This window comes from Podarcis gaigeae, assembly GCF_964106915.1.
Source record: "Podarcis gaigeae genome assembly, chromosome: 3".
NCBI lineage: Eukaryota > Metazoa > Chordata > Lepidosauria > Squamata > Lacertidae > Podarcis > Podarcis gaigeae.
In genome coordinates, this window is record NC_139680.1 from 27916842 (window position 1) to 27941236 (window position 24395).

Here is a 24395-nt window from a genome sequence, read left to right on the forward strand (position 1 = left end):
AAAACCCCACAGTGGAAGGGAGTGGGATAGTTGTGTCCCATCTCCCCATGAATCAAAATCCTCAGATTCCCAGCTTTCATTTTTAAAAGTTTCTAACATTTGTACAACCTGAGATACAAAGTAAAAGTCCTCATTTTTTGTGAGATATTTATTAGCTTGCTCCACTCTTTTAGTATTTCATTCCCCCCACTCCCTGATAAATCTTTCCTTGCTCTTCCAAAAAAATCCTGTGGACACCCATGCAACCAGTGTCTCTGCCAGTAGCACTAATAACAACAACAACAACAACAACAACAACTTATTATTTGTACACCGCCCATCTGAGGTATAAATGAAGACAATAACAACCAGTGCTTTTTTCTGGGGGGAACGCAGGGGTATGCGCATTCCTAAACATTTTGTGAATCTTTGTACTTTTGTCCATTTACTGTATTTATTTCTCCCGATTTGAACTATAAAAGGGTGATTTTCTTGAGTCAAAATGAGAGTACCCCTAAACATTTTTTATAGAAAAAAAGCACTGATAATAACCAACTAAACAACTAACCATTTGTTGCATTCTCATGACACCCAAACCGACTGAGGCGCCTGCCTCACTCTGCCTAACAGTAGGACTGGCCCTTCATTGATAGCATGGATGTGTTTCCCCTTTCTCCTTATCAGAATGTTGCGCACCAAAATAAGCCAGGAGTTTTGTGCAAATATAGCTGCAATTTATTGAAGAGAACACCAATCCACGTTCCAGTTTAAAGCTTGTGACTCCATGTTCCATCTCAAATATCGACAACTCCAGGATAGCTTCCCATATTCCTAGGCATTTTGACAGACAATGTACAGGCGTGTTCTTCATTCTCCGGAGAGAAATGTAACTCTAATAGTATATAATGGAGGGAGAAAAAGTATGTTGTGGTTAAAAACAGGAAACCTAAAGAGTAATTTTATGCAATCGTCTAGAGGTGGCAGCACATGTTCATGTAAAGTCAGAAAATGTGAGCAAAAAGTTCCAAAGCGATGGTGATGTTGTGGCTCCTTTTTTTCCAGAGGGTTGTAAGTGCCCCTGCAAAGTCATAACAGAGATGAATTTGCTGACAAAATGGACAGATCATAGATTTTGTTCAAGAACTTTTATGTTCATGTCAAGACTTGTTCTGGTTGCCGACTCACGTTCCAAGGCTCCATTTGCCAACAATGAAAAAGGCCTGCATGTTTGCTTGCCTCAGCCAGTGCCTTGTGGTCACATTAATTATTGTCAGCATCCCCCGCCTCCCTCAGGTGACCCTATCATGAGAGGAAGGTCACTTTGCCAACAGAGTAACTGGAAAGTGGTCTTGTTCGATATAATTCTCATTTTGCTTTATGTTCCTTCTACCCTGTTTTTCAATAATATGAGCCTCCTCAGGACAGCTAGCAATTAGAATTACCGTAAATCTGTAACAATAAAGAAAAAAATAACACAAGGAAGGGAACAGCAGGATAAAGGTGCAGCATAAAAAAAGGGCTGGCCCGAGACATTTTGCCGCCTGAGGCGAAGGACATGATGTCACCCACATTTGAGATACAGAAGTTGGCAGTTGTATTTTATTTTGATGCTGCTGGTGATGGGACAACATCATTCTGAGGGCAACAGGACAGCTTAGGGGCCACAGGCAGGCTCTCTTAAAACACCTTGCCACTCCTCTCTCTCTCTCTTGCACTGTGTCCAGTTCTGGGCACCACAGTTCAAGAAGGACACTGACAAACTGGAAGGTGTCCAGAGGAGGGCAACCAAAATGGTCAAAGGCCTGGAAATGATGCCTTATGAGGAACGGCTAAGGGAGCTGGGCATGTTTAGCCTGGAGAAGAGGAGGTTAAGGGGTGATATGATAGCCATGTTCAAATATATAAAAGGATGTCACATAGAGGAGGGAGAAAGGTTGTTTTCTGCTGCTCCAGAGAAGCAGACACGGAGCAATGGATCCAAACTACAAGAAAGAAGATTCCACCTAAACATTAGGAAGAACTCCCTGACAGTAAGAGCTGTTCGACAGTGGAATTTGCTGCCAAGGAGTGGGGTGGAGTCTCCTTCTTTGGAGGTCTTTAAGCAGAGGCTTGACAACCATATGTCAGGAGTGCTCTGATGGTGTTTCCTGCTTGGCAGGGGGTTGGACTCAATGGCCCTTGTGGTCTCTTCCAACTCTATGATTCTATGATTCGATATCTGAGGTGGTGGCCTCACTCCGTCTAATGGTAGAGCCAGACCTGTATGATAAAGCAATACTGGCAGAGTCTAAAAGGGACTTTGCCTGCATGCCAAAAGAATGTCTGAGCAAAGACCAGGTGGGCCTGCCTCGGAAGAACATTCCAGAGTCGGATCACCACAGTCTAGAAGGTAACGTGGATGCTTCTGGGTAGATGTCTGAATGATCTGCAATTATCAGCAGAAGTTTCTGATTCCCGGTTTCCAAACGGGTAGATACAGCAAAATCATGAAAAGCATTTTTCAACCTTAGAGGCTGAAAAATTGCAGAAATGTGCACCTGGCAAAGTGGACTTTAGTCATTGCAAAGGTGATGCCATAATAAAATATGTTAGTTATTCAAGCGGCAAGCTACATGAAATGTGTTAGTTGTTCAAATGGCAAGCATTTCCCTTGAAATGTTCATAGCCCTGTAAGTAGCCCTAAACCAGGCATAGGAAAACTCTGGCCCGCCACATGTTTGGGACTACAATTCCCAACTTCCTAACTAACAGGACCAGTGGTCAGGGATGATGGGAATTGTAGTCCCAAACATTTGGAGGGCCGGAGTTTGCCTATGCCTGCCCTAAACATTTTACTTCTTGAGTTTGCATGCCCACAGACTCTGCTTAATTAAAACCATGGGTTTTTGAATGTTTGCCTCTGCTGGCTGTTGCCTTCAGCTTCTGCCCCTCCTCCAGTTTGAAATATGGGGAAGATAGCATTGACCTAGCTTAGAGGACTCCTTGAGAAAATGCATGTAAAGTGCTTTGAGCCAAGGCCTCAGTCAAAGTGGTGTGCTGGTGTTCTAAGTGTAATTTCAACATGAAACGGCAACATTTTCTTCTTATTCTGCTTTTATGCTGAAAGACAAAACCAGTATGCCAGTTGTTTTGTTATTCAACCTGGATTCATGCATTTCCACACCCACCCTAAGCAATATGGGTTGAATAATTAGCGTATTCATCTGTGTGGCTCACCGCAATTAACTGGTAATGCTGTGTTGTTCAGGCTGTGGCATAACACAAGCTCTCACGGTGAACCATTAGGGCAACAGGTTCAGCATGAGGACACATTCAACCTGGGTGGCCTAGAAAAGTGAAACCACATTAGTAATTAAATGATAGGGTGTGCCAGTCTTTAGGACTTTCCCCACGTTTGCCCACCACCACTTAATCTTACTCACTGTAATTCCCCGACTTGCAGTCGACTTCCTAGGCCTGCGTTGTGACCTAGAAAATTGTGGATATTGAACCACTAATAACTTGGGCCAGAGAGGAAGAGAGGGGCTGAGGATCTCCAGCTCTGCACCCTTTTTCCTAGGTGAAAATAGGGAAACCTTTGCTCATATACCACCAAGGATCACAACTTCAGCCCACTTGCTTGGCTATTTCACATCACTGAAGGCTAATCACTTCCTGTTGTATTTCTGTGTCCGTTAGCAATCAGTTAGCTTCTCCTGCGCATGATCTGAAAGCCCAGAGACTGCTTGCTCTTTGGGTGAACAGCAGTATATGTCATCAGCAATTCGAAACAAACTTCAAGAGCTGCAGGGTGTGAAGCGGCAAGCTGTGCACTAAAATTACATGGTGCTTTAATGTTTGTGCACACGCATCCTGACCCAGGCTTGACAGGCAGCAGCTGCTGAAAGCCCCCTGCTTTCATTTGCATCTGGTCACCCTAGCCTATAGAGATTCGACTGTAAGAAAATATGAGCATCCCTCTTGGGTCAGACCAAAGACCTTCTACTTCAGAGCTCTATTCCCATTGTCCAACCAGGTGCTCCTGGAAAGTCCATAGGCAGAATATAAGCACAATAGCACTCTTCCTGTTGTTCCCTGTCAATTGAGATTCAAAGGGGGGTGGCATCTGATTGCTGGAGGTAGTTGTATATGAAGTGTAGGTGGGTTCCCACAAGGTAAGACACAGTGACAACAGCAAGAACCTTTATTGAACTAATAGAACTGGACAACAGGGGCAAAACAACTGCTTATATACATTTCTGAAGGCCTGGACCACTCCCACTCCCAACGTGATTGGCTGTCTAAACTTCCAAGCTGCGAATCATGACACAGAGTTTAAGGGCCAATGGCAGCGGCCCAAATCCTGAAATGTTCTGTGATTTGATATCATGTAACCACGGCGTTTCCGTGTGCGGCTCTGGCTCGCCAGAGCAGCGATGTCACGCTGGCCACGTGACCCGGAAGTGTCTCCGGACAGCACTGGCCCCTGGCCTCTTAAGTGAGATGGGCGCACAACCCCAGAGTCTGTCAAGACTGGCCCGTACGGGCAGGGGTACCTTTACCTTTACCTTTAACGAATCAGAACACAGGAATTCAGAATCCTTAGTCCAGACTCAAGCTCAGGCAAATACAGACCACCGAATACGTAATAGTATACCCACCATGGCTGCTTGATACCTTAGCTTTTTGTCAGGATAGTTCTTTTTTTTTCCCCTTCAGAAGAGGGGAGGTTGCAGGATGTTCCCTAACCTGGGGCTAGGCCCAAAGGTTGCCTTCCTACAAAGGTAGGAGTCTTCCTGTGATGGAAGAATTCCTTCCCCTGACGGAATGTCAGAGGAAGAAGGATGGATATGTTGACGTAGACCTGAGAGTAAATACCACTGAACTCAGTAGGACTTACTTCTAAGGACATACGCCTCTGTAGGAATGTGATTCAGGTTATTAAAAACGCCCAGATTCTCTCACACAGTATCTGGCAAGCTCAGTCATCGTAATCAATGCACTGAGGTGGTCAGGACTCTTTCAAACATACAGCCTGAGGTGTGTGTTTATTGCCACAAGCAAATACATGAAACAGTGAAGCCACCATTCAGGACCAGCCAAGTGCCTGGGTGACTGGGCTGCCTGCCTATGCCGCTGCAGAACCAGTATATAAAATTGGTAGCTTTACCACACTGAAGCCCAAAGGTAATAAAACCTATAAGAAATTAGCAGGCTTATTGGACATAGGTTCAGAGGAAAGAGCTTGGTTCCTGTGAACTTTAGAGACACCCAGCTCCCTAATGTTCCACCATGAATTCTAAGATTGGTCCAGAGAACCCACTTGACCTATCCTCCGAGGTCAAGCCAAAAGAGTCTGTAGTGAGGTGCTCTTGATGTCTGCTCTGCTGCCTCACCAATTCTTGGAGAGGCTCAAGTGTAAGATAGCCTGAATCCAGTTCTTGATGTTGCATTTTATAGGTTCCCTGGGAATTTTGTTACATCGTGCATTGGGAACCTGTGGATCTCTAGATGTTGTACAACTCTCATTGGACTCAGGGTTGCTCATAGGTGGGCACAAATGTACTGGGCCCATGGCCAGCAGGGTGCACAGATTCAGAGCTTCAATTTTTAAAGAAACAAGTTTCTAGTCTTCCTGGAAAAGAAGTCATAAATCAAAATGTGCTGGCTCTGCTGGCTGGAGTTGATGGTAGCAATAATCTAACACTATCTGGAAGGTCACAGCTTTTCCACCCCCTTCTTAGGTATTTAATGTCTCAAGGCTTTACAGATAAGAATCTAAAATATATAGATAGCCACGGTCAGAGAAAGAGGAACAGCTTCTTTCTCCTATGGATAGCCCTGCCTGTCCTGTGACCTCTAGTCCATCAATTATTTTTGCTGGCTATTCTTATTCTTCTCTTGGATCTTTAATGCTTCGGCATCAGAGAAACCGTTCCCCATTTTGTGGAAACTACCACAACAAAGTCAGAATAATTTATGCAAAGCAATATTGGCAAAATTTTCAAAATGTGCATAATTTATTCCAAGTCTAGGATTAGATTTTTCTTCATATATGTGCAGAGTGCAATCAGTCCTGATTATATGTACATTGGCATTCCATTCCTTAATTAGGGATTTGGTTTATATTGCAGTGCTAATTATGGTAAGGAGTAAAATGGACGCCAGCAATTTTTTCCCCCATTGGCAAATTCTGTGGGCCTATGTTTGAACTACTCATTGTGTATACATTTTATCGTTCTTTGTAGTGAAGAAGACCATATGTAGGGAGGTAAACAGATAGGACAATGAAACAATTAAAGTCAACCACAGGAATGGCCAAGCATGAAACACAAATGCAGCCGAAATCCAGAAATTCAGATGTTGTTATGATTCAGCTTGTCCCAAATAATAACACACACATTAACAAGGAACATTAAACAAAAATAGCAGTTGGGGACATTTTTTCATTCAAAGTAGAGAGAGTACAGAATATTTAAGCCCCCACTGGCACATACCAACAGATGAGGTGACAGACTACAGTATGAATTAGATATTGATCCCACATATTTGGAAGAGAACATTAAGTGAATTAGGAACGTCTCTGGGATTATGAGTCCATTGCTCTTACACCGGAGAGCTTCTCGCACAAGAAAAAGGGTTCCACAGGAAACAGGCACATTTTCAGAATCTGTTCCTATTTTGATGCACATGAAAGTTGTCAAATTTATTTTGATTTTAAAATCTTATTTTTTAAAAAAAATATCCACTCTTACTGTGATTTATAAAGCTTTTTTTTCCACACATCAAAACCCATTTATCTCAAGTAGCCCTATTAAGAACATGAACCGAAATAAATGGGTAGCAAATCACAGCAATAAAGATTAAACTAAGAGCTTGTTAAGGCTAGGTTAAGTTCTTCCACTATTTGGGGAATGAGACCCCTCCAGACACCTTAGTTTTTATTATAATGCAGTCATAATGAATTGTGCTCATGCTGATGTTGGGGTGGTTATACGCAATGCCACTTTCAATGCTGTTTGTGCCTGCAAAAGTTTCCGGGCAGAGATCCTTGATCCTATCTAACCAGTGTATATCCCATTGCTTCCTGCTGAAATCCTGCAACTTTGCATTTCAGAAATCTTTCATTTCTTTTTGTCCCATTTTTGTATAGTTTTTGTTGTGGTGCGGGGCAAAAGCACCTCTCCAAGTGACAATATTGTTGTAACAATATTGTGGTAACAATGAATGGTAAGTTGATAGCCTGGTATAAATCTACCACCAATATACTATTATCATGTCGATGACATGTTGCAGAATAGACCGAGAAACACAAAGATGAAGGGGGGGATGCAACACCAGTCTACAGGGCCTTTTATTGAAACATCTTTGTTTCAATGTCCCTTTAAACTTCTTGAAACCTCAAATTAATGAATTTCTTGCTGGGGCTAAGATTGTGATGATTTTTTTCAAAAAAAATTTTTGCTGGGACTAAAATTCTAGCCCTATAAAAATAAGCTTGATAGTTTCTGAAGAACATGCAAAGGTCTCAAATAAAACTTTAATTATTTGATGCATGAATTAAGCCCACTGAAGCTTGCTGCCCTACAAATAATCTCTAAATTAGGTGTGCACATAGCATGGTTTATTCTGCTGTCAGCAGTCTTGCAGAATTCATCTCTCAGTTTGCAGAATTTTAGGCTGAACTTGCAGCCAACTATTATCATGGCCGGACAGCGACCGATGGTTCCCTGAATCCTGACCCATGAACCCCTGGCATGTTCAATCTGGAACATATAGAGCAATCATTCTGGAACAATTAGGGCTGAATGACCACTCCCCGCATAAAACAGGGGGTGCCTTTTGCGTGGACGCGCGCAGCCCCTGGATCTGGAGCGGCTCCAACAGCATAGGCTTGGCTTTGCCTTCCCTCAGGTGGGATACCTTGAGGTCTCTGCCTACCTCAGTCAGTTGTACAATCCCACCTGGGGGAAGCGTTGCCAAGGAGACCAGGCCAGGTAGGGGAGGGATTACCTGCCCACACAATAGAGGGAGGCTCTTACCTGGGAATCCTCACTTGGCTCCAGAGCTTCTCCCACCCTACCCACCCTGAGTTAATGTCTTATTTTGCAGGTTAACTTTTCTTCACAGGTATGCGGGCGCTGCTACGTTAAGGTCCCTGTTAAATGGCCGGAAAGGAATTTCCCTGCATTGGCAGGTTTCGCATTTCCCGTAGCAAAGTGTCACAACTTTGGCGGTATCAGGCCTTGGGCGGAATCCTTTAGTCCACCTTCCTCTTTGCGGCGGCGATACCAAGGTTCCCTGTTAAAGGGGTTTCTGAAGGGAGGCTTTGACCGTATGCCGAAAGGTCGTCATTGCTCTCCCCTGCGGTGGTGGCGTAATGGGGGCGGCTATCTCTGCTTGAACATATGTTCTCCAGAGCCGGCCCATCCCCCCCCACACACACTGGATAACCCTGATGCTCCCTAGGTCCCCGGCTGGGGACTGGGGAGGGAGAACACCCAATGCCTGTGCCAAGGTCTACCCACATTTGAAATTTAATAAAGTTGTGGCCAATTTAATCCCATAGCACGTTGTCTTGAGTTGTTATTCCACATGACGGGGGGACCACTCGGGATCTGGGGACTCCGTCTGTCCATGCAAATGGATGGTGTTCCACAACAAGCTCTGGCACTGTCCCCAGACAAAGACAGCAAATCTTCATTCCAGTCAAGAAACCATCTTTTGGTGCCTTAGTAACGCAGGTACAACCATATCTTGCACTTCCTGCAACTTAAACTGAGCAGAGCTTCTTTCTCCCACTCCCCAATTTCCCACCATAAAGCATACTATAGTGGAAGAGTAAGGACATTCAGACAAAGCAGTTTTGAAGCAACAGCAGGAATATGTTTTCTCTTGCAAAAAACATTAAATTAAAAAACAGTGTATGAAAACAATAGGGGATTTCAGTTCATCTGAGCGTTTTGGTTTTTAAGGGAGCTTCCAGCTCAGACTATACACATTGGGGTTGCCAACTGATCGAGAACTGCTCTTGCACCTGTCACAGCAGCTTGCGGAGCAAAATGAATAAATCAATAAAAATTGGCAGGTGAGGGAAACTTTTATCATTTGCTGATGTCTCCACATGGCGCTGCTGCTAAACATGCAACTACAGTGGATGTTTAGCTGCCATTTTGTTATTTAGTATTGATATCCGACTCTTCTACAGTGAGAAAATGAGAGGAGTTTACAGAAGAGAAGAAACAGAAAAGTGGATATTAAGATTCTGGTCATCCAACTTGCCCATATACACGTTACATATTAGGGGTGTGTATCACCTCTGTGTATACCCTGAATTCTGAGCCAGTTGGAGTGATTTGGGGAAATTTCTCACATATATGAGTCGGATTGTACCATTAACAAGGTATCATTAGGCAGATCAGGATATTCCTAAGATTCTGTGCGGCTCTGGGGCTTAAGCTCTCAGAAAAAAAGACACGGCCTTTTTCTCCCTGAGAAACAAAATTAAGTTGGTTGGGGAACTGCCCAAAGCTGGGAGGGGGGATATTTTGATTAGATGGATAGGTCTAGCTCTTAATCACAGTGATTTATTTCCCCAGGGTACTCCAATCCCAGTGGTTTGGGGAAGGGATTAAAAACTGTGTTTGTTTTTCATTTGGATCTATGCCTTGTATCCCCCAAAATCCATGGAGGGGGCCAAAATACTATTGGAACAGCAAGTTTCTTGCTGTGGGGTGGTATTTTACCCACCCCAGCCTTTCATGGGGATTTTTCCACCATCACCATGCACAAATTTTGGCATTTTTTTTTAAAAAAGTTATAGAGTTTCCCTTGGCTTTTAAGAAATCAAACTTTAAAGGTTCCCTGAAAAAAATGGTACGTGTAATCCACTCTAGAAAGGCTACTGTGCCTGCAAGTTTTATAGTCTTCTGCCAACAGGAGAACAAGTTACTACCATTCTTAAATTTCCCATAAGAGTGAAGGGGGAACATAGAGCTTTGTTTCATGCAGAGCATCCTGGAACATGAATTGCAGGTTGAAATGGAGAGAGCACAGAAACAGATCAGGATGTTTAAAGGGAATATTGGGTTATTATGTGCACCTTTTTCATACTGAGAGAAACTCTTCTGTAAATGATGGAGAATACAAAACTTATCAACACCAGTTCAGTATAATGTTTGCAAGTCTCTTCCTAGACCCCTGATTCCATGTTTTGTGGTACTTTTAACTGCAGGAGATCTAGCCAAGATTGTCCCAATTGCTCAGTCTCTCTTCATAGGATGGAGATGAGCAAGCAGTCATGTTAAATTCTGGTAGGCCAAACACTAGGTTTCCATTTTGCACTTGCACTTCTTTTATAATGTATGTTTTGATGGTCTTTTGGATTCATATGCAAAAGCAGAAAAATCCCAAGTGGGTGGGCAGAAAGAAAAACAAAAGATGGGGTAGTTGAATTGAGTATAATATATATATTAAAAGTAAAATAACAACACTCCAAAAACAGAACTGGAAATATAAGTTAGAGTTAGGTAGCGTGGCTTTTATTTGCATATTTTGTGATGGCATCGAAAGCTCAAATCATGCTTGTGTTCTTAAGTGCATCAGGAATATAGAGTAACAATTTATAAAGGAATGAAATCAAACGCAGTATCATGTGCATAAAGTACAAAAAAAAAATTCATCAGTTTGAACAACTTGCAATGAAACTGGAATGATCTCAACATTTAAGGTTTTATTACCATACTGCTGTGCTGAGGGAAATGAAAAAGCACTGGTATACATTTTAATTAAAGTGTAAAGTGTTAAAATTGATATTTTACTGGGTTCTTAGTCAGCACATCCAGGCATCTCTTCCATTCAAAAATGCAATTTTATTGACCCAGGAAATTTGCTTTTTTAAACAAATTGTAAAACAGTCATTTGTTTAAAATTGTTTATTAGAGAAGAAAATTTGTTGGGGGGGGGGTTGTGTTGTTGTTCTTGCTTGGTGGTGGGGGGCTTCTATAAAGCAGTGGTGGTCTTTTGTGTTATTTGGCGATGCTAAGCCAAATTTTGCTATTAGTTATTAAATTTCATTGCGCATTTCCTAAGTATTCAGATGTTAGTGAAACCCTACATAAGCAACACTCCTGTTTATGTGAGCTCTTAATTTTCTGAAAACATTCGAAGTTCCCCGTGCTAATTGTATAAATGGAATTGTACTATATACTCTCACTAACGGGGAGTGCCTGGTGCTGCCTGGGAAATTTAAAAAACCTTTGTTTATGAATTTTAAATAGATAGTGTAATTTGTGGTTTGGGACCTTTCATGTCAAAAATGGGTGAAGTAAGGCCAAATCATGTTTCAGTCCACCATCTTGTCTCAAAATGGCTCCTGGTATCCAAACATTTATGAAGGATGCCACCCCGACCTCATGCTGAGTTTCGCAAGGACTAACCTGATGAAGCAGTTGACAGGACTGTGGTTCTGAGCATCCCACTTCCTCCTAAAGGCTCCTCCCCAGGCAACTGTCTTCCCAACAGTCTCAAACTCCTTCGAGGAGAGGTTCTTTGTGCCTTTTGCTCTGCTACATGTTAACACCCTCCCCATTCTTGGAGACAGGGGAGGAGAGGAGAGGAAAACAGTGAAACTGGCGGCCTGAGGAGCTGTCATATCCTCATCCTCATCCTCATCCTCATCCTCACCCCCATTCATACCTGTTTCCTACTCAGCCTTCAACCCATCTGCTCTCCTTCCTCTGACCTGTCTTCTATATCCTACCACCATTCTCCTGGCTCAGAGTCTTTCTTCTCTGGGGGCTTCCCCAGCTTCAGCTTCCTATCATTCCTCCTCATCTAGCTCCTGACACTTTAGCTCAGCATTGTCTAAAGTGACTGCCAGTTTCAGGGAGAGAGTCTCTCTCAGCCCTACCTGAAGATGTTGGGGGTTGAAGCTGGCTCATTTTACATTGCCATTATTATATACTCTTGTCCACCACATCAGAATGCTAAGGCACATTGTCCTCAAAAGGATTTTCGTCATCAGCAGAAGTCGCCAGAGATCTTCCTTTTCACACAGGGTCAGCGGGCAATGACAGTGGGCCTCAAAAAAGTGTTGGGAGGGATGTTTGTCCCGATCTTCTATATGATTGCATTAATGATCATGGGAACATCTGGTGCACATATTCCAGGACATATTTCAAACTTGGAATCTGACTCCACTTGAGGTCTGGCACCAATGAGGGTACACATCTCTGGAACGGGTGTTTTATAATGCATTTCATGAGCAGACAGTTTGGACTGAAAACACAAGAGGCTTAAACACTCCTCTGTTTTCACTTCTGACAGCGTTCTTTGTGAATCATTGTTCTCATCAAATAAAGCCTGGTTTGTGTACCTGAGACTCAACCGTGAGCGTCTCATCTGTGACCTTGTATACTGTATTGAGCCAAGTCACCCACTTCTTCGCTAATGTTATATCTGGATGTCGCTAAGGTAGGGGAAGCAAGCTGCACACTAATGATCTCACACAGATTCTTAATGTTCCCAGCACTTGTGGTTAACATCTACGAAGTGTTAGAGGATTTGCCTGACAACAAGGTTGGAATCCATAGCTACTAGGCAAATATACATAAGGCAAGGGTATGTTGTCCAATATTTCCCTTAGTAAGTTATTCTGTGCCTCTTGTTTGGTGTTAAGATGTGTGCTCAACCAAGAACAGACCTAAGATTTGATGATGTGACTGGTAGAAGGTTTACACTGAGAGGGACGGAAGGTGAGAGAACTTCCTAAGGAAAGGACTAGGTCTGGGCAATTCTGTCAATTTCAGTTTCTTCCAGTTCTCCATTTTCCAATATCAAGTTATCTGCATTTCTACATCAGTTATGTTTTTAAAAGTCCTCATGAAAATTTGTCACCATTGACAGCAAGACACGTGTAAAGAATCTTAAGTGCATGGTTGTCTCAGAATGTTCTGATCTCAACATGCAATGTGCACAGCAAGTTCTCTTGGAAGAGAGGTTGCAGTGGTGCAGAAGCTCATTATTGGCATGCACAGCACATCTGAAATGTTTGGGGCTGTCTTGCTGTTGGGGGAGTCGGTGTGTCACCATTATCATTGAATCAGTAGGTGGCACATATAAATCATGGCAATCTGAGTTGTTGTCAAATGTCTCCACTCCTCATTTCATCCATGATGAAGATTGCCTGGAGTACAGATGACAGAAGGATGTAAGGACATAAATGAGCCCTACTGGATCAGGCCAAAGGCACACCTTGACCAGCATTCTGTTCTCATAGATGCCTATGAGAAGTCTGCAAGTAGGACGCAAGTGGTCCAACTGAGGAACTGTTTATGAAAGGCAAGGTTTAAGGAGGGAAAACCTGTACCATGCAGAGGGGCTCGGAAGACCTGTATATTGCATGGAGATGCATTGCACCTGGCACATTGGGTCTCACCTGTAAACCTGGTGGAAGCCTGATGCCTATGACAGCAGCAAGCGCTACCAGGAGATTTCTACAGCCTTTTAAATGCATCTGCGGGAAGCAGGGTTATTCTTTCATTGTTTTGGTATAATTATTCTATGAACTGCTCTGAGATCTTTTGCTGAAGGGTAGTATATGAATTTATTTATTTAATAATAATAATAATAATAATAATAATAATAATAATAATAATAATATAGCTCTGCACTTTTCTCCATGGCAGCCATTTCTTTATAGGAGTTGGAACAAAGGAGTGCACAGGAGCAAACTATTGAGATGTAGGAGCTCACTATACTCCTGTGCAAATGACTCCAGTCACAGCGCATTGGCTTTGTCCCACAGAACCACACCAGAACGACAAAGAACAAATCCAGATCTAATTTGAATAGCCCTGCCCTTTGATGTGCATAGCCCCTCCCCAGGGCTCTGTTTCATGAACTTGAAAGTGGTTTCCATTGCTATCCATGAACATGACTTTAGGAGTGGGCTTTCCTCTGGAGGAGTCATGGGAGCCAGCCCAACCCAAGGGGAAGCTCCGCTGATGGATTCTGAGCGACGGATTTTAGCTTCTGTTTCTGAATACAGCCCCGAATGATCACAGTTGCTTTGGAAGAGTCGCAACTCAAGCTGGTGCTCATTTCCTTTGTTTGCCTTGGTGGACCGTGTGTATTCATGCAAATGAACTGTATGTAAACGCACACCTGACAGCGCATTGATGTGGAACCATTTTCAGTAGAGAGGGTTTTGGGGGAGGGGGGCAAGGGGAGAGAGAGAGAGAGAGATGAAACTGGTGAAATTCTGCCCGGCCTTATTTAGGAATTGATAGCTTTATGTTTTATTGGTGCAATGGGAACTGTCAGAATGGCCTGAGCAGAAAGCAGATGTTCATTCTGCCTTTCTTGAGCAGAATCTTACATTGCCCTTCAGGCAAAGCAGGTGGCTGCTGCCGCCGCCCCGCCGCTTCTCTCCAGCACCATCTTTGCTGGAACTCTTTTTCTCTTTGCTTCGGAGCGGGCCCGTCTCACTCTCGCAGTCCCTCTCCGGGGACAGATATGATTAGCTCCAATAAGCTTGCCAAGACAACAGTTGCAGGGAAGGAAAATGGTGCCTGCCTCAAAAGTGCTTGACAGAAAGAAAGAAAGAAAGAAAGAAAGAAAGAAAGAAAGAGAAAGAAAGAAAAGGGGAAAGCCAGCAACTTTGTAAACAGCTACCCTCCAAAGAGAGCAAAGTCGTTAGGGAAGAAAAACTGTTTGGGGAAGCTTGGCTGTAATATCGCAGGTGCATAGGCTGGGCGGATGCCAGGTCATGCAGAAGCCGTAGGTTGTGCATTAACATTTGTCAGGCTTGAGAAAGTTTTCCAAGAAAGAAAGAAAGAAAGAAAGAAAGAAAGAAAGAAAGAAAGAAAGAAAGAAAGGAAGGAAGGAAGGAAGGAAGGAAGGAAGGAAGGACAGAGCAATTCCCCCTCAAATCTGACAGTGTGATTCTCAGGTGGCGAGAGTGCTTCATATTGCAAAGTTAAAACCTTTGCCTTTTCTAATTTTCCCAGGAGTAAATTCCACCCCCCCCCCCAGTTCTGCCTGGGAACGCACCCAGCAGGTATATCCAGCTAGCAATCATGACAGCAGGAGTAAATGAAACCAATGTTTATAAGCTCAGCAAAGCTGGCAATACAGACACCAGCTGAGTGGCTCTGGGGACACCAGCTGAGTGGCTCTGGGGACCGTGTTTTGCAGTTGAGGTGCCATTGCTTAAAAGGCTCTAAATCTCCTCATCTCTAATGTGGCACCTGAATCAGGGCCTCTCATGTGAATCATAAAGACCGGGCAGGTAAATAGGGAAGCAGGGGCAATGGGGGGGCAGCAGGTTCCTCAAGAGTCCAGTTCCTGTTTTAAAAAGAGTGGAGGGGGACTGCAATTGATAGGCAGGCCAAATTGTTACCTCCCCCCAGTGACTAAGTTTGACAGGTGGGCAGGTGAACCACCGCATGCTTTGAAACCAAACCACGCAAGCAAAGGCACAGTCCAAAGCTTCAGCAATCACAGATGATCACTGGGTCTTGCACAGCGTTGTACATGGGGCTTCAGAAGCTCAAAAAACCAGCTGATCCTTGGGACTTCCAACACAAGGTGCACAATGGTTTGAACAGGGCTTTGCAGGTATCGCTGATCAGCTGACGCCTCTTGGCTCAGCCATAACGTTACCTGTCTCCACACCTTGCATTATCTACATCAGGGGTCAGCAACCTTTTTCAGCCGTGGACTGGTCCACCATCCCTCAGACCATGTGGTGGGCCAGAGTATATATATATATTTTTTTGGGGGGGGGAGGAACGAATTCCTATGCCCCACAAATAACCCAGAGATGCGTTTTAAATAAAAGCACACATTCTACTCATGTAAAAACACCAGGCAGGCCCCCCAAATAACCCAGAGATGCATTTTAAACAAAAGGGACACATTCTACTCATATAAAAACACACTGATTTGCGACCTTCCATGGGCCAGATTGAGAAGGCAATTGGGCTGCATCTGGCCCATGGGCCTTAGGTTGCCTACCCATGATCTACATCATCAGGTGTAGTAAAAGATGGGTGTGGCTGGCTCGTGAGCCAGAGCTTCCCACCACTGCCATCAGGCATACGCCTTGAGTCCACCCAACAGTGGTCATGGATGGACTGATTTCTCCCATGAATTTGTCTTTTCCTTTCTTGAACCCAGTTTTATGGGCCTTCTCCAATCCTCCACCCTCTAGATGTTTTGGACTACTACTAGTATCGCCCCCGACCATTGGCCAGGTTGGCTGGTGCTGATTGGCATTATAGTCCAAAACATCAGGAGGGCACCAGGTTGGAGAAGTTATACCCTTGTAGCCTTAGGGACCTCAATTTCATGGACTGAATGTGTCTCATGGCATTCTACTGCTTGGGAGCCAGTGTGGTGTTGATTAGCTTAGGAAGTGGGAAGATCCAGGTTCCGATTCCTGCTCAGCCATGAAGTTCATATTGCACTTATTTCTCAGTCTTGCCTACCTGACTGCAACACAGTCAGATGAGCAGGGTACAAATAAATTATTATTAGTATTATTATTAGGAGAAAATGATGGAGAATTATGAGCTCCTTGGAGGAAAATGTGTGTGTAGGGCGGTGGTGGTGGGGATAATATAAAAGAAATAAATTCTGGCGACAAACACTTCCTGGAGGAGAGATTTTGTGGAAATCATTTGTAAAGTGCTCTGAAGCTGGCTGAGCTTTTGGAAGGAGAGAGATACAAATGATAGTATTAGAATGATATAAGGAATTGATTCCCACTTACTGATTATCCGCTATGTTAAAGAGGTATGTCCTCTTGTCACCCTCAATTTAACCATGGTGCCTGCTAATTTCATCAAGTGACTGCGGTTTGTATTATTAGCGATTTTGGAATGGCTGCTTTGTTTTTAATAGTTGTTTTATTCACTGCTTTATTGATTTCATGTTTGATTGCAATTGTGATTTTTAGTCTGCTTTATGTTGCACAGTGCCCAGAAGATGATTGCTGCTGGATGGCAGGTAAAGAGAATGAAGGAATGAATCAAACTGTATTGGGTTTCTTCCCACATTGTGACTGATACCTGCGTTCCTTTGCACATGCTGTAATGAAGGTGTAGGAGGAAGGTGGCTTGGCATCTTCTGATAGATCTCTGAGCAATTTGCTGTAGAACAGCAATGATTCAGTCTCCCGATTTTTTTAACAATAACACCAACAAAAAAGCACCCCCTTTTCTAAATTAGATGGCTGAGATTAAGAAAGCTTGTTTTGCAAGATGATGGGGAGACTAGGAGTGGATTTGTGTGTAACAGGACCAGGAGCTCAAAGAAATTCCTAGAATGACCATGTCTTGAATTTCCTCGAGTAGGAATGGACCTCTTTATTGAGTGTGGAGACGTAAAGAGGTTCCTCATTGATGACACCTGGGTGGGCTACCCAGAGTCAACACCCACCCTTACCACTGGCGATAGTCCCAAGAGACCCTTGTCTCCACCACTGCGCACTACCTGGGGACCCCAGCATTGGACTGAGCTGGCTTAACAATGGGCATGATGTGTATTTTATGTGTTTTTTAATAAATTTAATAGAGTGAAAGATTATGAGTCATGGAGGCATGGAGAATGTGTGTACAGTGGTACCTCGGGTTACATACGCTTCAGGTTACATACGTTTCAGGTTACAGACTCCGCTAACCCTGAAATAGTACCTCGGGTAAGAACTTTGCTTCAGGATGAGAACAGAAATCATGCTTCAGTGGCGCAGCGGCAGCGAGAGGCCCCATTAGCTAAAGCGGTGCTTCAGGTTAAGAACAGTTTCAGGCTAAGAACAGACCTCCGGAACAAATTAAGTTCTTAACCAGAGGTACCATTGTATAACCTTAACAGTGCTTAGCTTGGTTCTTGGTTTTCTGGAGTTGCTATCTGCTTAATGTTGTTAATATTGTTTTATAGATTATAAATACCGTATTAGTTAATCATCTAATATGACTTTTTCTGTAAGTCTGATGTTTAGCTTCTTTTTAAATTAATTATTTTATATGATCTACTACGCTTTACTTGTGATGTCCTATTATGCTGTATCAGAATACTGTTGTTTATTGTTTGTAAGCCGCTTTGGGATTCATCGGAATCATAGACTCCTAGAAGGGACCCTGAGAATCATCTAGTCCAAACCCCTGCAATTCAGGAATAGGCAGCTGTCCCATACAGGGATCGAACCTGCAACCCTGGCATTATCACCACCATGCTCTAACCAACTGAGCTATCCAGGTGTCAAAAGCATCAGCATAGAAATACAATCAATCATGTGTTCAGAGTTACCCTTTCCCTGGAATGGTACATTGATCCCTACTTACACTACTATTTTGTATATGACATCTGTGGATCTTGGGGTTTTAGGAAAAAAACAACAACATCCAAGAAAGCTGAAATAAATCCAGCAAGGCTGAAGTTTTCCCACACCTGCCATAATGCATTGGAAGATGCCATTTCTCAAGCATATTTCCCCACCATGAGTAGGCTAGAGAGAAATCACCCCACAGAGTGTATCCACTATATGTGTATGTAGTGCATTATCCACTGTAACTGATGACCTCTCTCATACTTTGAGCTTAATTCATATCACACTTGCCCCAAAAGTTGGCTCCCAAGCACCCACTCCCAATGGAAAAAATAATTACACCCAGTGTATTAGGGAAACAAATTGTTCTTGTTTTCACAAAGTACTCAGTGTGCGAAAAGCCATTCTTCCTTGGAGAAAACGACAGCCAGCAGCCTCTTGGGCCTGTGATCAGCCTGACATTTATAAGATAGAAAAAGAAAAGCAATTGGGGTTCACACGTTTTGAGTTGCAAGTGATTTATCATTATTTGTTTGCCCGGCAAAGAATTCCAGTTGAAAGGCTCCATTCAGAAGGCAAGCCAACAGCAAATGGTGAATTCATGCTGGAAGGTCACAAGTTTCAAATATTCTAGATCAGTAGCGATAGATGATGGAATTTGCTGGATTAATACCAGCTTCGGAATTGCTTCAAGCTCAGGCTTCTGACTCAGATCATCAGCACACAAACTCCAAAGAAAAACAGCGCAGCTGAATATAAGTTGTAAATGTTATTTCCTTTGGAACTTGTTTAGTTATACCATAGCAACTTTGTGCTAGCATTTCTTGGGAAAATAACATTCTCAGCTTCTATGCTGGGGAACTCTTTCCTGCTGTATCCTTGTATGCCTACTTACAAAGCCTTAATCACGAGTAAGTCTTCATACAGAAAGTAAAGGTCATCCCCTAATAAAAACAGCAACAACTTCATTTCAAATCATGGGAAAGGTTTTCTCCCCCCCTCCCCCGCCGCTCTGTCCCTCCCCATCGCCGCTTCATCTTTTCAAGAAGCAAAAATGAATTCAGCTTATTCATCTGGAGAATATTTAGACTAGGATACATTTCCAGGGTAATGGATTGCTACTTTTAAAAAGATGTACAAATTGCAAGAACCATTATTCTCATTAATATATAAGGACTTTTGTCTTGCTTTTTTTAGTTGTGATTAAGAGTTGGTCCACATTTCTGCTTGCCCGATGCCTCGTGGTTTTCTGCTTGTCTTAGGCATGCATCCGAGCGGTTTCGCCTTTGCCCCATTGCTTTCTCTCAGAAAAACCTACTTGTTAGTGCTAAATTTAGTGCTAAATTAGGCATAGGATCAAAGCCAAAGTCCCCTTAAAAGCATCAAAATTCAAGTTAGCTTATATGACTAACTTGTTCCATTGGTATTTGGGTATTATTATTATTTTCAATTTATGAGTCACTTGCAACATAATGACTCTCCAGTTTTAAAAACATAAAGCATGAAAATGAAATCAGAAAAAAGAACAGCACTTAAAGTTGGTGCTTCCCCAAACAATACGCAAACCAAAACACAGACATCCTTTGAAATGTGCATTTCTCCAAATTTTGCAAAGCAGTTCTCCAGCTGGGCAATATATGCATGGTTAAGTGTGCCTTAAATACATGTATTAATGAAAACAATGTACAAAATGCATTATAATGAGGAAAATTGCTTGCAAAAGTGTGTTTATTAGGCAAAATTACATACAAAGTACGTATAATGGGGGAAATACAATAAAATGATGGTAAAATGATGAGGACCTTTTTTCTTAAAAAAATGCAAGCTGATGTGGAAAATGTGGAGAATTGATTAGAAAAATGAAAAACACAGAAAAACTGAAATTGACAGATTCACTCATCCTACTCAGAGGAAGGTTTTTAGAGAAATTGAAGGGTCTGAGTAGGTTCATATTGGTGGAGGTACTCTAAGACTTTAGCTTGGTCAGGGTCAATGTTCAGAGTTCAGAGCACCCAAAAGGATTAAAGATTTCTGCTTCTTAGATAGAAACAGGGCAAATTTTTGAAATTGGCAAAAAGTTCAAAAACCCATTTTTTACATTATGGGAATTTGCTCTTCCAAGAAAGGTCAGACTCATTCCCAAGGTTGGTTATACTTAAATAGTTTTCCTATATTGTGGTTCAGAAAATCAAACTACAAAGAAGTTGAAACTGGTCAATTGCTTGTTCACTGAAAGCATTTATATTCCATCTTTCAGTAACTGGCACCAAAGACAATACAGAAATATCATAAAATCATTTTTAAAAAATTCATATCAAAAAACAACAGTCAGCACAAACAATTTTAAACTTTAATTGCAAGAAAGTCATGAAAAGCTTTTCTAAACAGAACAGGCTTACCTTTCCTGAAAAACCTTTATTCTATAGTTTACCTTTCTCAGGCCTTTTTGGGTAAAACACAACAATCCTACCTCACGATCTGCCTGTGCTACCCTACAAAGGGGTCTGGAAACACGACAGTCCTCTTTAGCCAAATAAAGACAGCAGGAAAGAGTTCATATTTATTGCAGGCTGCAGCAAGAATAAATGACCCAGAGGAATTCTCCAAATTCTGGTCCCCAAATACAAAATTCAAGACACTTTTATAAGATTTACATGTGTGATCACCTCATGCACGATCCTTTCCAGTACAATGATACCTCGGGTTAAGAACTTAATTCGTTCCGGAGGTCCGTTCTTAACCTGAAATTGTTCTTAACCCGAGGTACCACTTTAGCTAATGGGGCCTCCCGCTGCTGCTGCCGCACCACTACACAATTTCTGTTCTCATCCTGAAGCAAAGTTCTTAACCCAAGGTACTATTTCTGGGTTAGCAGAGTCTGTAACCTGAAGCGTCTGTAACCTGAAGTGTCTGTAACCCGAGGTACCATTGTAATATCACTGGATAACAGAATGCATGGGCAGCTTGTGGACCCCTAAAACAAATTTCATTGGTCAGAACAGCCTGCCCCTAATTACTATGACAAGAGGTATCTTTAAGCAAATTTCATACCAAATGTTGCTTTTCTGCTATCTGCTACATGAAGACTTGTCTAGGTAGGGAGAATTTACTGCTTTTCTTCTTTGAAGATCTCCCACTATTTCTTCTGCTCAAGGTTAGCTTGCTCTTCTCTGCTTTTGGAAGCTGATAAGAGAGGTCCACAATGGGTGCTATGCCAGCAAAATGCGAAAATGCACCTTGTTATTCACAGGTAGGAGGTTCGGGGAGAATTAGCAAGCTGTTAGAGCTTCAAGGCAGCACTGAATTCCTTGCAAAATAAGCAGGCTGGAGAAAGATGACTATATGTCTAGTACATTACCAATACAGGGCAATGGCACAGATATCTTGTGGTTGTGGCTGAGATAACGTGTTTATGCAGACTCAGCACTTAGCAGGCTGAGGTCAATTGTGTTTCAGAGGTGTGTTCTGTGACAGAAAGTGTGAGCATAGATGTGTTTGTTATGGGTTCTTACATGCCTCCTGGGCCACAACATCCACCTGGGTCCCAGGTCGTGTCACCCAGGTCTCACCTGGAGTTGCAGCACTACTGAACCAGCACAAGAAGCCAGGTATTTTACCTTAAAATCAGTTCTGCACAGCATGTAAAAATTCCTTTAAACCTTGTGTCTATAGTTAAAGGATTCCTAGCCCCCTGCGCACACACACACACACACACACACTGCCCAAAACATACAATAAGATATAGTTGCCTTTGCACAGGGCTTCCATTACTGGAATAATACCAGGAACCACTTACGATAGGAGGAAATACACACACACACACATAATGGAACTGTATTTCCCTGGGCTTTCAAACTGGCAACTTTGCTGGAATGAAAACAACCCAGGCTGAGAAGGTATTGCATAGGAGGAATGAAAAGTGTACTACTTGATCTATACATATATAAAAATATGTATTATGGAATCATTGTTTTTCCCCTCCTTTGAACATCACATTCTCACTGCCTATTAATACCATTCCTTGGCACAGCTTACATTTCCATATTCAACACCTCACATTCTGTGGTGTAGAAGATATTGCAGTAAACACAAGCTGCCCTTGTTACTGTTCTTGAAAATTACGTGCTGCCTCCTGCTCTCACACAAGCTGTTGGGCCACAACTGGCCATGGAAGGGGGGGAGGGAGGGAGGGAAGGCACTTAAAAAAATCATGTTGCCCTTTAACATTTAAATTACTGCCGAAATCTTCATAACGAATGTTCAGTCCGGCTGGTGATGTTGTTTCAGAAACATGAACACAGCTGGTGCCAAAAAGAAAAAAGAGAGAGAGAAAGAGAGTAGCTATTTGTGAGTTTCAAGTCCTAAGCCCCGTATTCAGCTAGAATGTTCCTAAAAGGATTTATCCCCAGGAAACAGTGCTAGCAAAGGTTTTAAAAGGATTTTGTGGCGCTTTAACGCCTCCTCCTTAAGAACCCTTTTCAGATGACCTGTCTTTGCTCGATGGTTAAGCATTTGGGCTGGTAAGGCAAGAGAGGAGAAATTGTGCCATCAGAATGGAATATAAAACAGAACTGTCCGTCCAGCAAGCAATGCTGTTGAAATTCCCTAGAATGAGAGGGCAATGAATCCTTCTTACCCAGGAGCAAATGAATGCAAGTTGCAGGCGCATGTTTGAGCCTGTCTGTCCACATGGCAGGGTGAAAATGTGTATGCAGGATGGGCACAAGGGTTGACAAGATGGCCATGCTCTACCTCCACTGTCAGAGGCTGCTGATGGAATTGCAATTGGGGGGCAGGGAGGGCTATTGCACTCACATCCACCACTGCCTCCTGCGGGAGCAAAGTCCATAGTTTAACTCTGTGTCGTGCAAAGAAATACAGTACTTTCTTCTGGGTGTTCTGAATCTTCCGACATTCAGCTTCATCGGATGGTCATAATTCTATACAGTAGACCCTCAGGTTACTCTCAGGTTACGTTACTCTTGAGTAACGTAAACTTTGGGTTGCAAAAGTGGTAAACCTGGAAGTATTTTTTCAGGTTTCGATGCTCGCGCATGCGCAGAAGCACTCTGTGCACCGCGCACATGCGCAGAAGTGCTCTATCGGTCGCACTTGTGCACAGAAGCGGCGCCTCTGGATACAGATTTTTCAGGATGCACACAGACCCCCAGAACGTATTAAATTCATATCCAGAAAGTCCAATGTAATTCTAAACTGTAATGGAGTCAAAACGGCATAAAAACAAATATATTAAAATGCAGAGAGCGGCACAGCACTCTTAAGAGCCCTTTCCTTAAACAACAACCACTTCCCCAAAACCTTCCAGAATAAAACTGTATTCTCCTGCTGGAGGAAGGACAACAAAGAGGGAGCCAGTGTAGCCTCTCTAGGAAGTGAGCTCCAAAATCTGGGAGCAGCCACTAAGAAGGCCCTTGATTATACTTGACACCCCATATTTGTGTCAAATTAGCTAGAACTAGACTTCAGAATCAGGTGTGATTTTTGAAGCCTGGAAAGATCCTTTGTCCACTTGTTTGTTTATTGATGACAGCAAGAAATCAACTCATGTCTGTTCTCTAGCTCATTTCATAATTTCAATTGGCTGGGTCGCAATAATTCTCACCGGTGGTCCTTTATATTCTTTGCTTTCCATAAAACAAACTTTATACAGTGGTACCTTGGTTATCAAACTTAATCCGTTCCAAAAGTCCATTCCAAAACCAAAGCATTTCAAAACCAAGCTGCAGTTTCCCATAGAAAGTAATGCAAAATGGATTAATCCATTCCAGACTTTTGAAAACAACCCCTAAAACAGCAATTTAACATGAATTTTACTATATAACGAGACCATTGATCCATAAAATGAAGGCAATAATCAATGTACTGTACTATAAAGTAAATAAGACAGTATTGTAGATGATAGAAATTAAAATTAATATTTTTCTTACGTGTACTGATGTTAGTCATTGTTTGGATGGAAGGCTTTTATCCATTTCTGCAGTCACACAATCAACCAGTAGCTGAACTGGGTTCCACAGAGTCACAGAAACAAGTCACAAAAACAAAGTAACAAGCCACAGTCACAAGTCAGTCCCATAAAATGAAG

At 42.7% G+C, this 24395-nt stretch overlaps 1 protein-coding gene across 1 annotated transcript in view; it reads right to left on the bottom strand.

Annotated features, from left to right (window-relative positions):
- Positions 1-772: 772 nt before the first annotated feature.
- LOC310840662 (uncharacterized protein) overlaps positions 773-24395 on the bottom strand; it is a 143709-nt gene continuing 120086 nt past the window's right edge. Inside the window, exon 4 of the mRNA XM_083730948.1 lies at positions 773-1428. Coding sequence (XP_083587074.1) covers positions 1418-1428 — 11 coding nt within the window. The 3' untranslated portion in view covers positions 773-1417. The remainder of the gene's footprint in view (positions 1429-24395) is intronic.